Here is a 14,739-nt window from a genome sequence, read left to right as displayed (position 1 = left end):
TCGTCAAAGCGCCTCCAACACTCCAGGGTCCGTTCTAAGAATTCTCCGGGTCCTTTGATGGCGTTGTATAGCGATTTAGTTATTAGCACAAACTTTGGGATCCAAACCCGACCAAATCCAGCCATCCTCAAACATGCCTTCAGTTGCGTCTCAGTTTTTGGCACTGCCACCCTGCATGCAGCCGCTTTTCTCTCTTCTGCAAGTGCTTTGATACCTTGAAACCCAGATACCCAACTTCCCCGTTTGCTACCTGGGCCGCCTTCTGAGAGACTCTGTAACCCGCTAAACCTGAACAATTTACTAAACTGGTGGTGGCTTCAATGCAGGTCTTTTCTGCAGCAGCCCCTATTAGTAGATCCCCTACCTGCTGCAACAGCGTTACACCGATTCCTTCCTCACGCTGTGCCTGTGACCACCACACCTTGTAATTAGCACTTCCCCATTGCTCTGATTCCTTTGCCAACAGGTACCCACCAGGGTAGGGCTGGCTGTGAATCCCTCAGGGAGCCCAGTCCAGCCCAGCTCCGCCTTTCTTCCCATCATGGAACTTTCCCATTCAAAGGCAGATTGTTCTGGAACACAAAAGAAAGGCTCTTTCAAGTCCAGAACAGTAAATTAGCATTTGTTTCAGATCCGGAGGCCAGCAGGGTGTAAGCATTCGGCACAGCAGGGTGTATAGCCACAGGTACTTGGGGGGTGGCTCTGAAACCCTGTCCTAGTCTATACTCTTGAGAGCGAGTTTCTTCACTGGTAAAACAGCAATATTCAATTCAGGTTGGTGTTCTCCAAGTAGTCCGTACTCTATAAAAGTATTTATCAAGGGCTCCAGACCTTTGCGGGCTTCCCGTCTAACAGGGTGTCGATTTACCCCCACCGGCTTTACCCCTGGTCTAAGTTCGATTTTAATTGGGGTTACAGTTTTTGCTTTACCTGGTTTCTTTGCAGCCCACGCCAAAGGGATTACCACGTTCAGTACCGTAGCTGGGATGTTGTTCTCAGGCTCCTCCAAAGTCTCATCCGTCAGCAAGCGGATTGGAGCCTCCCAGGCCGTCTCACGAGGGATGTGCAGCTGCACAGAGTTCTCAGAAAAGGTTACTCGGGCATTCGTTTGACGGAACAAATCTCGTCCTAGTAACAGAAGGGGGCGTTCCGGCACGTAGGGACACTCACGAGTCAACTTAGTGCCTCCAGTTGTACTCCCTAGGTTGCAAGAATGGCCACAGAGCTCTTTGCTGTTGCCCCAAGAGTTGGGATTGCAGTTTTACTTAAGGGTCCTTTACAACCAGTCGCTACCCAATGAGTTGCTCCACTATCCATCAGGAAATCTGTTCTTTCACTCCCCGGCTTTATTGGAACCAGGGGATCCACTGGGGATGCATTAATGTCCCCCCACGCACCACGCTGTGGCCTTCGTTCCTTATCTGAATCCTCTAAGACTCGTGTCCCCTGATCGATTCTTTCTCTTCCCTGTAGGGACACCCATTTTTCCAGTGCCCTTCAGTGCCCAAAAGAACAGGTGAGACACACGCTTCGTTTCACGTCCTATTCAAGGTTGGGTACCGTCTGCGATGTCTCAACCTGAACTGCGCGATGAACGTTTTTGTTCTTTCAAGGCCACCTTTTTACCTGCGCTGAGGACGGAGGGGGGGCAGCTCCAGGCTCTGCTGCGTCGTGCTGTGTGCTGGTTTAGATGCCAGCCTTTGGGATGCTCGGAATATTCGACAGTCGGCAATTATATATAGCTGTAATGGCAATTATACAGCTGCTTAACTTGGTTTTGAATTTTGGAAGCCTTTATAAAATCACCTGGGAGAAGGACGTTTATGGAATCACGGGATTTTTCAGAGCTGGAAGGGACCTCTAGAGATCACCTCGTCCCACTCCCCTGCTAGAGCAGGATTGCCCAGAGCACGTCACTCAGGGCTGCGTCCAGGCGGGGCTTGAAAGTCTCCAGAGAAGGGGACTCCACACCCTCCCTGGGCAGCCTGTCCCAGGGCTCTGTCACCCTCACCGTAAAGAAGTTTTTTCCTCATATTTGATGGGAACTTCCTGTGTTCCAGCTTGTGCCCGTTACCCCTCGTCCTGTTACTGGGAACCACTGAAAAGAGTCTGGCTCCATCCTCCTTCAACCCACCCTTTAGGTACTTGTCAACGTTAATAAGGTCTCCCCTCGGCCTTCTCTTCTCCAGGCTGAAGAGTCCCAGCTCTCTCAGCCTTCCCTCATCAGGGAGATGCTCCAACCCCTCCGTCATCTTCGTTGCCCTCTAGGGAAGCCGTTTAGGCAAGCCAACGCTCATTCAAAGTGATTCTGAGAAGAGGGTTGTAAACAAACCGTAAAAATAACGTTTGCTGGGACCAAAGACAGAAACTGAACAACCAGCCAAGGTAAAACCTTGAGGTGGTGGTTACACTTAACGAGCTGAGAATACCCCTCCTTACCAGAGAGAAGAGAGCTGACAAGTAGTCCCTGGGCTTCCCCCACCGCAGAAAGGATCCTAGACAAAGCTGTTGAAATAGTTGTAAATCCGTTTACATCGGGAATGCCCTTATTTGTTTGTGCTATGGGGTGAGTCATCTTGAATAGTTACTCCTGGAAATGGATGGAAAGAGAACTTCTAACTTCCTAGTGGGTACCAGAGGGGGTTTTTTAATGACCTGCAGAGGGTTTTGGGGGCCTTTTTGTTTGTTTGGGGTTTTTTTGTGGGGTTTTTTTGCCTTTTTCGTTTGTTTGGTTTTTACTGCCACCTATTTAAAGCAGATTTGGAATCTGGGAGAGTACTTTTAACTATTCTCTCCACCCTCCTCCTGGGGAAATAACACACTGAAAATGCCTTTGTTTCCTGCCACCCCTTTGGGATGTAGAAAAGTGGTTTTACGTGTTTTCACGGGACAGAGCGGAGATTTAGATTACTCCCATCACCCCACAACAAACATTCTGTAAATCAGACTTTTTACTGTCCCACTCTGTCTTCTTCGGAGAAACTTCTCCGCAGGGGAAGCGCTTCCCTCAGCTGACTCGCTTCTCTGCCCGACTTTGCGCTTGTAGAGCTTGGAAGCCACGCAGGACGCCTGGCCTTCGAGAGCAGGGAAGGGGCTGATGAACCAGACGGTGCAGAAAACGGCAGCAGCCTTAGATGGGTTTTCTGCTCTTGATGTAGCTGTTCCCGTGCTGTCCTCTGTCCCTGCCTCCACCGCGCTCAATGAGATTTTCCACAATTCCGTAGACCTCTACGCTTCTTTCTTTCTTCCTTCCTTCCCCCTTGTCGAAGCAGCTGAGACATCCCGCTCTAGCTGCCCGTTCTTTGGTTTTGTTTGGGCGTTCTGTAGGTGTTCTTTTGGGTTTTTGTTGTTGTTGTTATTCAATTTTTTTTCATGTCAAGGGCTTCTCTGTTAACCTGCTTCATAGAAGAGTTTTGACCTGGGAATACCTTAGCAATGGAAGAGTGATGGGTTGTTTGCACCTTTTTCACGTCACAGTCTTTTCATCTAAGCCTTGGACATGTCGGCTGAGTCAAATTCCTTCCCTGTTCCAAGAGCTACCTGAATACCACTTAGATTTTCTTTTTTTTTTATTTTATTCTTACAGTGCATTAATTCAAAATTTCTGTTTTTTTCAAAGATAATCCGAAGCATTTTTGAGTCTGCTTTCTGAGGTCTCTGGACTGGACTCCAGATCAAAACGCCGGTGCTTCCTAGAAATAAGGTAAAGGCAGCGTCTTTGATGTTCTCCTTAATCCTCTGTCATTTCTCTTGGATTTTTACATAGTCAAGGTTGAAAAAAAAAAAAAAAAAAGAGGGTTTATTGCTTCAATGTTTACTGTAACTAGCTCTTGTGGGGAACCTGGTGTAGGATTTTTTGTTTGCTTTTTCGCTTCAGCGTTCAGTCAGTACCTTCCCCCCTCCCAGCCCCCGTTTGCAATTTCTCTCGAGTAACTTCTGTCTTTCCTCACTTGTCCTTCAGTGCCGGCTTGGATAGGGCAGGGAATCTGTGGAAGGAATCGGACATTAGGAGGTGGCGAGTGGGCTGGTGAGTCCTCTCTGCACCACTCCTTCGGCATTTGTGCAGGTTCTCTTAGAGGAACGCACCCTTCCAGCATCCGCAGAGGATAACCTGCCCCAGAGCGGGTCAGGCAAGATGATGGTTCTCCTCTGGCTGTCGTAGCCGTAGAGAACTAGTTTTCCTGGCTCTTCCTTTTCTTTATTATTGCTGTTCCCAGCAATCTGTTTCTGAGGAGGAGCCTCCTCTCTGTGTCCACCCCCTTTCCTTGGCTCAAGCGAGGCAGGTCTCCTACTTGCTAACGGTACTTTAAGGTCACTTGCCGGTCACCATAAATCGTCTCTCGAACCCCCGGTTCCCTCAGGTACTTGAGACCTTCTTCCATGCCCGTCCGTTTGCTTGGGCAGCATTCGATGTCGTCCTTAAAGGGATACCTGCCCTTTGCAGCTGCCAGCAGTCGCCTCCAGAGACCCAGAGTGTTTGTTTTTCTCCCAAACTCCATCTTTGACCAGGTTTCCCCAACTGCCCGGCTTTTCCACCACCTAAATCTATGGAATGAGCTCCATTATCCCAAAGCAACCAGGGGATAAGTGTCTCCTCTTCTTGATGACTTAAGTACTTCCTCATATTTCGCAAATCCTTCACAGAGAAGGATTTAACGATTATCATAGAATCATTTAGGTTGGAAAAGACCCTTGGGATCATCGAGTCCAACCATCAACTCCGCTCTACAGAGTTCTCCCCTGCACCACATCCCCCAACACCGCATCTAAACCACTCCTAAACACATCCAGGGATGGCGACTCCACCACCTCCCTGGGCAGCCTGTTCCCGTGTCCGACCGCTCTTTCCGTAAAGAATTTTTTCCTAATGTCCAGCCTAACCCTCCCCTGCTGCAGCTTGAAGCCATTCCCTCTTGTTCTATTGCTAATTACCTGTGAGAAGAGACCGGCGCCAACCTCTCTACAACGGCCTTTCAAGCAGTTGTAGAGAGTGATGAGGTCTCCCCTCAGCCTCCTCTTCCTCACACTAAACAGTCCCAGCTCCTTCAGTCGCTCCTCGTCAGATTTATTCTCCAGGCCCTTCACCAGCTTCGTTGCCCTCCTCTGCGCTCGCTCCAGCACCTCGAGATCTCTCTCGTATTGAGGTGCCCAAAACCGGACACAACACTCCAGGTGTGGCCTCACCAGTGCTGAGTACAGGGGGACAGTCACCTCCCTCCTGCTGCGGGTCCTGCACATCCTGCATTTCAAGGTACTGGAATAGCACCGATGTGCCAGCAGGTCCTATACGGAGCTGGGTTCCAAAGCAGTGGGGAGAGGGGTGGTCTGGGGGCCAAGGTGTCCAGAAAGACAGAGGCACCAAAGTAGTAACCCCCATCAGCAGGGGACAGTTTCCTTGGCAAGGGTGGCCGCAGCCTTCGGGGACACTGCGCTGATCCAGGGACAGGCTGAGCGAGTGACTTTAAAGGAAAGCCCGTGGGCAGGAAGGTGACAGAGAACGTGTCTCTGCTCCCAGAGGGGCAGGATCCCCGTGTGAAGGCACAGGAGGGATGTGGGAAGGGGCGCGCGTACAGGGATGTCCCGGAGGGGATCTTCTGGGCTGTACATTCCTACCCTAACATCGCCATCCAGGTAAGTCCTAAAATAACTGGAAAAGGAAGAAGATGCGTCAAAGTATTTTGCCGTAAACAAGCTGGTTAAAGCAGTGGTACTTAGCAGCCTGCCACGTGCTAGGAAAGATCTTTTTGGACCCAATGCACGAGCCTTGTTATCTCTGCATCTGAGTCCCCCTCCTGCGTTGACACTGCCCAAGAAGGACCCTCTCCGTCTTCATCAGAGGAACCCTCTGCTGTCTGGCATGAGCTGGTCTTTGTCATAAGAAGCAGGGGAAGGAGCCGATCTCCTTTTCTGCTTCCTGGTCACCGGGGCACCTGGTACCGCCTCTGCTGGAGTTTGAAGAGCAGGTTGGGGGGAGCCTGGGCAGCGATTTGTGTCTGTGCCGGCTGGGAATTGGCCCATGGGATCTGAGCAGCAGCAACGCACGTCACGCCATACCCCCTCCGGCTCCCATGTTTAACACAAACCCACCCCTGCAACGTATTCAGGAGAAGCAGCAACACAATCACGATCTTCGGAAAGCAGCGTTCGTTTTCTAAAGAGCCCAGAAGGTTTCCATCCCCTGGCTCTTTGGCATAAGCATGGAAGGGCAAGATAAGCCTTCCCCGGGTGAAACCAAAAGCGTAATCGGCAACAGAATCCATCACGTGATGCCCAAAATATGCAGGTACGGCCGTTATCCAAGTCACCGTATCATACACCTGGATGCCAACCCGTACAAAAATAGCCCCTTGCAACCACCGCATACGAACACAAAGAGCCAGAAAACCACGCAACGTATTCAGTAAGTTCGGCAACGTCGCGCCTATTAACGTCAAAGGAAGCTCTCTAAGGGCACGATCCAACATTCCGCGGAGGAACAACATTCCCTGGGCAAGCTGGAAGCTCACGCCCCACATCGGGCGCAAATAAACCTGTTGCGGTTTGGGTCAGGTTGGCCAATGACGAGCCCACAGACGCTCTCCCCCACCTCTCGCTCCAAGGACAGAGGAAGAAGACAGAGAAAGAGATTTATAAGTTTATAAAAAACTAAGCTACTTTAATGAAAAACTGATAATAAAACCAAAGAGGAAAAAATGAAATAGATGCAATAGATATAAACATATACAAAACCATATCAAGCTCCCAGGGAGATGTCACCGGCTGGCACTGGGGAAGTTCTAGAGGGGACTCAGTGACGAGTAGGAAATGGAATCTAGTTCTACCTTCAAGAACACACGGATCGGGATCAAAGGTAGATGAACTGACAGGGTCCCCCTCAGCTGTCAGGCACTGAAGAGAGAAAGCCACTGAAAAAGCAGACAGCGAAGAAGAAGCCCAGACCCTTTGCTCCCTCAGCTTTTATACGGAGCATGGCAGCTGGGCTGGGACACTGCATTGGTCAGTTTTGTTCACCCACCCGTCCCCTCCTCCCCACAGGTGTGACCCCTCCATGGGGTAAACAACCCAGGCACAGAATCACCGGATCGTAGGGTCGGAAGGGCCCTCTGGAGCCCATCCCGTCCCACCCCCGGCCAGAGCAGGGTCACCCGCAGCAGGTGGCACAGGGACGCGTCCAGGCGGGGTTGGGATGTCTCCAGAGACGGAGACTCCCCCACCTCTCTGGGCAGCCTGTGCCAGGGCTCTGCCACCCTCAGGGGAAAGAAGTTCCTCCTCGTGTTGAGATGGAACTTCCCATGGTCAAGTTTGTGCCCGTTACCCCTTGTCCTGTCCCCGGGCACCACTGAGAAGAGCCTGGCCCCATCCTCCTGACGCCCCCCCTTTCAGTATTTATCAGCGTTGATAAGATCCCCCTCAGCCGTCTTTTTTCCAGCCTGAAGAGCCCCAAATCCCTCAGCCTTTCTCCATCAGAGGTGTTCCAGCCCCTCAGCATCTCGGTAGCCCTTTGCTGTCCCCTCTCCAGCAGTTCCCTGGCCTGTGGCAATCAGCTGCCCCTAATTGCCACAGTAACGAGTATAAGCAGGAGCCTCTCGCGGAGCAGAAGTTGACTCTGTTCCACCCCGAACCAGGACGCTCCCCATCGCTCCCTCTCCCTCACTCCAGCCAGGCAGGTCTCTCCCCTGCTGACAGTATTTTATGGTCACATGAACATCTGTTTTTGTCTTGACCAGTTAACACAGCTTTCTCTCCCAGTTTGTTAAACAAACCCATTCTCAAAGGCACACAAGGAAATCCGTTTTATGTTGACCTAAGCTGGCCTCCCACCCATTAACTGCAGGTAGCGGTGGACAAATTAGTGACTGACGTGCTCTCAAGAAGCAAAATTTTAGTCCTGAGTGAAGCTTATTGAATAGTTCGTATTCTCCTGGTCTTGGTCTCCTGCATTCCCGCCTCTGCTGTGTGCTGGTGGGACGCAGTATCTGCAACAGCGTCAGACACAAAGCAGTTGAGGCACTCGACTCTCTGGGAATGCAGAGAATTAATCATAGAATCACAGAATGTGTTGGGTCAGAAGGGACCTCTAAAGGCCATCCAGTCCTTTAAAGCAGGGACATCTTCAACTAGATCAGGTCGCTCAGAGCCTCGTCCAGCCTGGCCTTGAATGTCTCCAGGGATGGGGCCTCCACCCCCTCTCTGGGCAACCTGGGCCAGCGTCTCACCACCCTCGGTGTAAAGAATTCATGTGCAGTTCTTAAGAGCCTTGGCTAGGGTCCTCAAAAGGAATGGGGTTTTGATGTTACAGCATTTGCTCGATTGATGACGAGGTCTGGCAGCAGCAATACTCCTGCAGCAGGAGACATGCAGCGTTTCAGACTGTCGCGGTTTGACCCCAGCCGGCAGCTAGAACCACGCAGCCACTCACGCAGTTCTCCCCCAGTGGGATGGGGAGGAGAACTGGAAGACTAAAAGTGGGGAAAAACTCGTGGGTAGAGATAAAGACAGTTTAATCATAGAATCATAGAATCATAGGGTTGGAAGGGACCTCTGGAGATCATCTAGTCCCACCCCCTGCCGGAGCAGGTAGAGCAAAAGCCACGGATAGAAGCAAAGCAAAACAGGGAATTAACTCCCTGCTTCCCCTCGTCAGGCGGGTGTTCAGCCACGTCCAGGAAAGCAGGGCTCCACCGCGCGTAACGGTTACTTGGGAAGGCAAACTCCACGACTCCGAATGTCCCCGCTTTCCTTCTTCTTCTTCCCATTTTGTACGCTGAGCGTGACGTCATACGGCATGGAATATTCCTCCGGTCATTTGCGGTCAGCTGTCCTGGCTGTGTCTCCTCCCACGTTCCCGCGCACCCCCAGCCCGCTCGCTGGCGGGGTGGTGTGAGGAGCAGAAAAGGCCCCGATTGCTTGGGGACAACCCAAACCACCAGTGCACTATCACGCTGTTCCCATCCCAAATCCCAAACACAGCACTACGCCACTACCTGTAGGGTGTGGGTGCTCCCCCCAACCCCAGTGGCCGTGTGGGTGCCCCCCCCAAACAGCTGTGGGCATGTTGGTGCCTTTCCGTGCCTTCCTCAGTGGTGGTGCGTGCCCCCCCCCCCCCAAGCTGTGGGATGCAGGTGCCTTCCTGCAGTGACGCAGGTGTTCCCCCCATAACCCCAGCTGTGGAGATGGGGGTGCTCCCCCCCATACCCTCAACTGCGGGCATGTGTGTGCACCCACCCCCCCACACCCACCCCCCCAACACCAGCGATTTAGGGACCCGCCACACCCAGCTGTGGGGATGTGGCTGCCCCCTCCAGCTGTGGGTCGTGGGTGCTCCCCCCCCCAGTGCAGGGATGCGGGTGCCACCCAGACGACCCACTCAGGGGGATGGGGTGGCTCAACCCCCCCACCCACAGGTACGTGGGTGCCCTGCTGGGAGAGGGAGAGGGTGGCCGTGCCTAGGACCCGCCTGGCCCTGGGTCCCTCTCCGCGGGGATGCGGGACACCTGGCTGCGCCCCCGGGCCATCCCTGAGCACTTCTGGCACCCCCGGGCACCCCAGGTGGCCTTAAACCCTCAGGGGGGGCAACTGAAAGATGCGGCACTTCTCTGGTGCCTGCGATGGCAGGTCCCTTGTCACTGCGACGGCAGGTCCCCGCCGCCACCTCTCGGAATTTATTAATAATGGCACCCAATCCAGGCGGGAAACAGGGTGGGGGGGATACTTGCCCCCCGTTTTTTTTTTTTTGCCTCCCTTTTCTCCTTCTGGCCGGGCACAACAGCTTTGGAGAATTTGGGATATTCGATACCGGGGCGGGCGGGCAGGAATCTCCGCCGGGGAGCAGCTGTTCACTAATCAGGTTTTGTGTATTCCTCTATCAGTATTATTGATGTTCCTCTGCTTTTCCCTTTGCTGTTCTGCTGAACTCAGGCCACGAGTTTCGCCTTTTTCTTCCAACTCTCCCCCGATCCCGCCGATGGCAGGTGGGGAGGTGAAAGAAAGAGCACGTGGTTATTTATTGCTGGCTGGGGCTAAACCGCGATACTCGCAGTAACGCGCCGGCCCACGCCGCTTGCGCGGTTCTTCCCAAAAGCTGTTCTACAGGTGTGAACACTGCTTTAAGAAGTGTAAGACAAAATGCTTATTATTTAACTAACGCCAGTGCAGGCGTTTGATGGAGCTGGCTCCCAGCCGTGGCTGCTGCGCATCCTCAAACGCGCGTGATGCTCCGCGCCGGTCTCTGCTCCCCGCAGCAGGCAAGCTCCCGGGCACCGCTTTCCTCCTCAGGACAAACCCGAAGCCGTTCCTTCCCGCGCACCCTCCTGCAAACGGCAGATGCTGAACCCTCGGTGGGGGGGTTGCCTTTCAGACGCCCAGCGCTCACCCTCCGTCTGCCCCGACTCCCGGGAAGGCCCGTGGTCACGGGCGGCCTGGCCGGCAGGCGGCTGGGTGCCAGGGCGAGGTGGAGGTGGCAACAACAGCCCGAGCAGGAGGGACGAGGGGTGCTGCAGCTCCCACCTCAGACTCACAGCGTCCACGGAGAGGGGCGGCGAGCCAGGACGAGCTGCGGGCCCCGGAACAGGAGTTTCAGGGGTGCCGGGCGGCGGAGGCGGTCGCAGGCTGGGGGTGCTGGGGGTGCACTGGTGAGCCAGCATGCTGCCTTCGTCCCGAAACTGCTTCTCACAGGCGTCACAGTGGAAGGGCTGGGCCTCCGCCTGTCCCCCCGGCTGCGGCCGGACCCCCTCCTCCTGCTGGCCACACTCTGGCGCTGCCGGCGGCCCCTGGTGCTTCTGCTGGTGGCGACTCAGGCCGTTCTTCCAGACATAGGTCTTGCCGCACTCGCTGCACTTGTAGGGCTTGTGACCGGTGTGGATGCGCTGGTGGACGGTGAAGGCGCTCCTGTGCTTGAAGGCCTTGGGGCAGTGGGGGCAGGCGAAGGGGCGCTCCCCGGTGTGGACCCGCTGGTGGATGGTGAGGATCTGCTTGTCCCTGAAGGCCTTGGGGCAGTGGGGGCAGGCGAAGGGGCGCTCCCCAAGGTGGATGCGTTGGTGGATGGTGAGGGCCTGCTTCTGCTTGAACGTCTTGGGGCAGTGGGCGCAGAGGAAGGGGCGCTCCCCGTTGTGCACCCGCTGGTGGACAGTGAGGGCCTGCTTCTGCTTGAAGGCCTTGGGGCAGTGGGCGCAGGCAAAGGGGCGCTCCCCGGTGTGGACCCGCTGGTGGACGGTGAGGGCCTGCTTCTGCTTGAAGGCCTTGGGGCAGGAGGGGCAGGCATATGGGCGCTCTACGCTGTGGACCAGCTGGTGGACTCTGAGGGTCTTCTTCTTCTTGAAGGCCATGGGGCAGTGGGTGCAGGTGAAGGGGCGCTCCCCGCTGTGAACCCGCTGGTGGATGGTGAGGGTCCTCTTGTCCTTGAAGGCCTTGGGGCAGTTGGCGCAGGCAAAGGGGTGCTCCCCAGTATGGACCCACTGGTGGATGGTGAGGGACTTCTTGTCCTTGAAGGCCTTGGGGCAGTGGGGGCAGGCGAAGGGGCACTCGACGGTGTGGACCCGCTGGTGGACAGTGAGGGTCTTTTTGTCCTTGAAGGCCTTGGGGCAGCGGTCACAGGCGAAGGGGCGCTCCTCGGTGTGGACCAGCTGGTGGGTGGTGAGGGCCGTCTTATCCTTGAAGGCCTTGGGGCAGCGGGGGCAGGCAAATGGACGCTCCCCGGTGTGGACCCGCTGGTGGACGGTGAGGGCCTGCTTGCGCCTAAAGGCCTTGGGGCAGCGGTCGCAGCGGAAGGGGCGCTCCCCGATGTGGCCACGCTCGTGGATGGTGAGGATCTGCTTGTCCCCAAAGGCCATGGGGCAGCGGGTGCAGGCAAAGGGGAGTTCCCTGGTGTGGACCCACTGGTGGCTGACCAGGTGGTACTTCTGCCTGAAGCGGTGGCCGCAGTGGCTGCAGGTGAAGGGCTTCTCGCCGGTGTGCACACGCCGATGGATCAGCAGGCGATCCCTCTGAGCGAAGCACTTGCCACAGTCAACACAGCTGAAGGGCTTCTTCCCGCTGTGCACCTTCTGGTGGGACACCAGGAACTGCTTCAGCCGAAAGCGGCGGCCGCACTGCCGGCAGGAGAAGGGCCGTGCCACCGTGTGCATCTGCTGGTGATTCTTCAGGTCCTGGATCTTGCCGAAGCTCTTCCCACTCTTGGTGCAGGCGTGGGGTCTCTTGGGGGCTGGTGGGCTGTGGAGTGGCTGAGCCAGCAGTACCTTGGCTGGGAGGCCCCCGGACTGTCTTCCACCCTGCTCAGGCATCCCCGGGAGCAGGGTGGTGGGGTCTGGCGGCCCCTCGGGGACCTCCCCATCCTTCCTCCGCATCGGGACGTCACCGTCTGCTGGGGAGGAGAGGTCGGGGTCACTGCCGGGGATGGCATGGACACACGGGACCCCTCCCCACGGGCAGTGGCACGCGCAGCCCAGCAGCCCCCCACCCTCCCTGGGGCACGGAGCAGCCGGGGCCAAGGGGATGGTGCTGCCGGAACCCCCCAAGCTCCCACGCAGCCGCCTGGTACCCACCTGGCTCAGGGCTGCGGTGCCTCCGCCGCGCCCCAGGGCACTCTGGCACACACGGCGTCTCTTCTCGCTCCATCTTGCAGATGATCTCCGGCTTGACGGCGCACCAGCCTGTGCGGGCAAGAGAGAGAAGCACCCTCTCCCGCACTGCCGGCACAGCGGCACCGGCTCCCCCTGCCCACAGGCCCAGCATCTGCCCCCGCTCCGCTCCTCTCTCCTCACCCTGCCCGCACACGCCTTCGCACCCCCCTGCCCTGCGCCTCCAACGCCATCGTCAGCTTTATTCTACTCCGCTCTCTGCCATTCCTCTCCGCTCTCCTCAACACCACTCCAGCCCACTCTCTCTCCCAGCACCGCTCTCCACAGGAGGCTGCCGGGCAGGGGAAAACCTGCAATCCCAACCGCTCGGGCAGCGCTCGGGCAGCAACACCAACAGCAACAGCTGGCCTTTGGCTTTCAAGGGCTCCAGCTCAGCTCGAGAGGGCGATTCCAGCTCCAGCCCAGCCCGGCGGCACCGCACACAGTCCTCACCCAGCCAGGCCACCGCCTGGTAGTTCTCCAGCATCACCTCCCGGTAGAGCCGCCGCTGCCAGCCCGCCAGCTCGGCCCACTCCTCGGGGCAGAAGTAGATGGCCACGTCCTCGAACGTCACCGACATCTGCGGCAAGAAGCACGCCCGCCTCAGCGCCTTCCCCCGCACACTCGCCCAGCGCCTCTGCCCAAATCCTGCCGCTGCTGCCCCACGCCACCAACCGCGGCAACGCCAGCCCCTGGCGTCCCCGCAGCCGGGGCGCGTGGGGAGCGCGCGGGCTGCCACGGCTGCAGCTCTGCACACCCTCAGCAAGGGCAGAGCAGGGCGAGCAGACGGGTTGATGGGGAGCGCCGGGGCGGGCGCCCCCTCGCCCTCACCCCCACCTTGCCGCAGCAGCCTGGAGCCCGGCGCGCCGCTGGCTCTCCACGGGGAGACGGAGGCCCGCACAAGGCCTTCTCCGGGGAGATGCAGGTGGGATGCTCCGCGTTCCGCAGCAGATGCCCGCCCGGCACCAGCCGCACCGGCGCAGCGAGGACGGACGCTCCCTGCCAAGCACAGCGTTTGCAGGAAGAAATGAGGGGCAGAACTTCACTTCCCTGCCAGCCGCTGCCTGCCCTTCCACCCACAGCCTCCCACCCCCCCGGGAAAGGGACCCCCCAAAGAGCGTCCCCCACAGTGGCACCCGGCTCGGTGCAAAGGGGAGAAATAGCAAGGGAAACAGGATTTCTGGACGTTCCTGACAGCACAGAAATCGGCCTGCAGTCCCCAAGAAGAGCAGCGGGACGATGCGCGGGGCTGTCCCGGGGGGGTCTCAGTACCTGGCCCGGGCTGAGCCGAGCCCTTCCCAGCGCCGGTGTCGGCAGGGCCGGATCCGGGGGGTGCGGGCGGTGGGACACGGAGCAGCGCGTCCGTGTTGGCGCAGGGGCCCCGCGGGGAGACAGGGAAAGGCCGGGCGGCGGCGAGCACCGGGCACCGGGGGAGCACCGGGGAGACGGGGGGGAGCCACACCCGGGAAGCGCCGGGCTCCGGGCGGGGACGGGGGGTCCGTCGGGGCTGCGGGGCGGCCGGCGGAGGGCAGAGGCCGTCGGGGCCGGGGTCCCCTCCCGGGGTCCCAGCCGGGGGACCCCGCGGCAGCCGCCGCCCCCCGCCCCTACCTGCGCCGGGGCCGCGCCGCCAGCCCGGCCGGGCCGCGGGCACGGAGAGAGGCGGCCCCGGCAGCCGCCCGCCGCCTCAGCCCGGGAGGGCCGCCCGCCGCCGGGGCAGCACGGGAGGTGTAGTCCTGCCGCTCCGCCCCGCTCGGCCCGGCTCGGCTCGGCCCCGCTCGGCTCGGCCCGGTTCGGCTCGGCTCGGCTCGGCTCGGCTCGGCCCGGCTCGGCTCGGCTCGGCTCGGCTCGGCTCGGCTCGGCCCGGCCCCGCTCGGCTCGGCTCGGCTCGGCCCGGCCCGGCACCGGGCGGCGGGTGCCCCCCCGCGTCCCCATCGGCGGGGCTGCGGGTGCTCCCCTCACACCCCAAACCCCGCAGAGGCGGGTGCCCCCCCCCCCGCGCCCCAAAGGCTGGGAGGGGGGTTCCTCCCGTGCCCCCCCCGGCTGTGGGATGCGGGTGCCCCCCCCCCCCCGATGACCCCACCCGCGGGGATGCGGGTGCCGCCAGACACCGGTGCTCAACGGGGTC

General features: G+C 58.2%; 1 protein-coding gene across 3 annotated transcripts; it reads right to left on the bottom strand.

Moving 5' to 3' along the window:
• Positions 1 to 9,312: 9,312 nt before the first annotated feature.
• On the bottom strand, positions 9,313 to 14,316 carry LOC134509359 (zinc finger protein 260-like). Of its 3 annotated transcripts, XM_063321843.1 has the most exons (5): positions 14,223 to 14,316; positions 13,452 to 13,613; positions 13,068 to 13,194; positions 12,540 to 12,647; positions 9,313 to 12,358 (listed from the first exon to the last, which is right to left on the bottom strand). In XM_063321843.1, exons 3-5 carry the CDS (start codon positions 13,192 to 13,194, stop codon positions 10,272 to 10,274), a joined length of 2,322 nt encoding a protein of 773 aa, XP_063177913.1. In that variant the 5' UTR covers positions 13,452 to 13,613; positions 14,223 to 14,316; the 3' UTR covers positions 9,313 to 10,271. The 3 variants fall into 3 exon arrangements, with proteins under 3 accessions (XP_063177913.1, XP_063177911.1, XP_063177910.1); XM_063321841.1 differs by lacking the exons at positions 13,452 to 13,613; positions 14,223 to 14,316 and having other exon boundaries at positions 9,313 to 10,310; positions 10,507 to 12,358; positions 13,068 to 13,330; XM_063321840.1 differs by lacking the exons at positions 13,452 to 13,613; positions 14,223 to 14,316 and having other exon boundaries at positions 9,313 to 12,355; positions 13,068 to 13,330.
• Positions 14,317 to 14,739: the final 423 nt, after the last annotated feature.

Source organism: Chroicocephalus ridibundus, unplaced genomic scaffold (genome assembly GCF_963924245.1).
Source record: "Chroicocephalus ridibundus unplaced genomic scaffold, bChrRid1.1 SCAFFOLD_253, whole genome shotgun sequence".
In the NCBI taxonomy this organism is placed as follows: Eukaryota; Metazoa; Chordata; class Aves; order Charadriiformes; family Laridae; genus Chroicocephalus; species Chroicocephalus ridibundus.
Note: the sequence above shows the minus strand (reverse complement) of the source record. Positions and strands in the feature narration are given on the sequence as shown.

Bases quoted from the DNA above. Each gene is read 5' to 3' on its own strand.
- LOC134509359 (XM_063321843.1), bottom strand. From the start codon at position 13,194: ATGTCGGTGACGTTCGAGGACGTGGCCATCTACTTCTGCCCCGAGGAG. The intron at 12,648-13,067 runs GTGAGGACTGTG...TTGCCCGCACAG, and splicing joins CCAGGCGGTGGCCTGGCTGG to GCTGGTGCGCCGTCAAGCCG. The intron at 12,359-12,539 runs GTGGGTACCAGG...TCTCCTCCCCAG, and splicing joins GCACCGCAGCCCTGAGCCAG to CAGACGGTGACGTCCCGATG.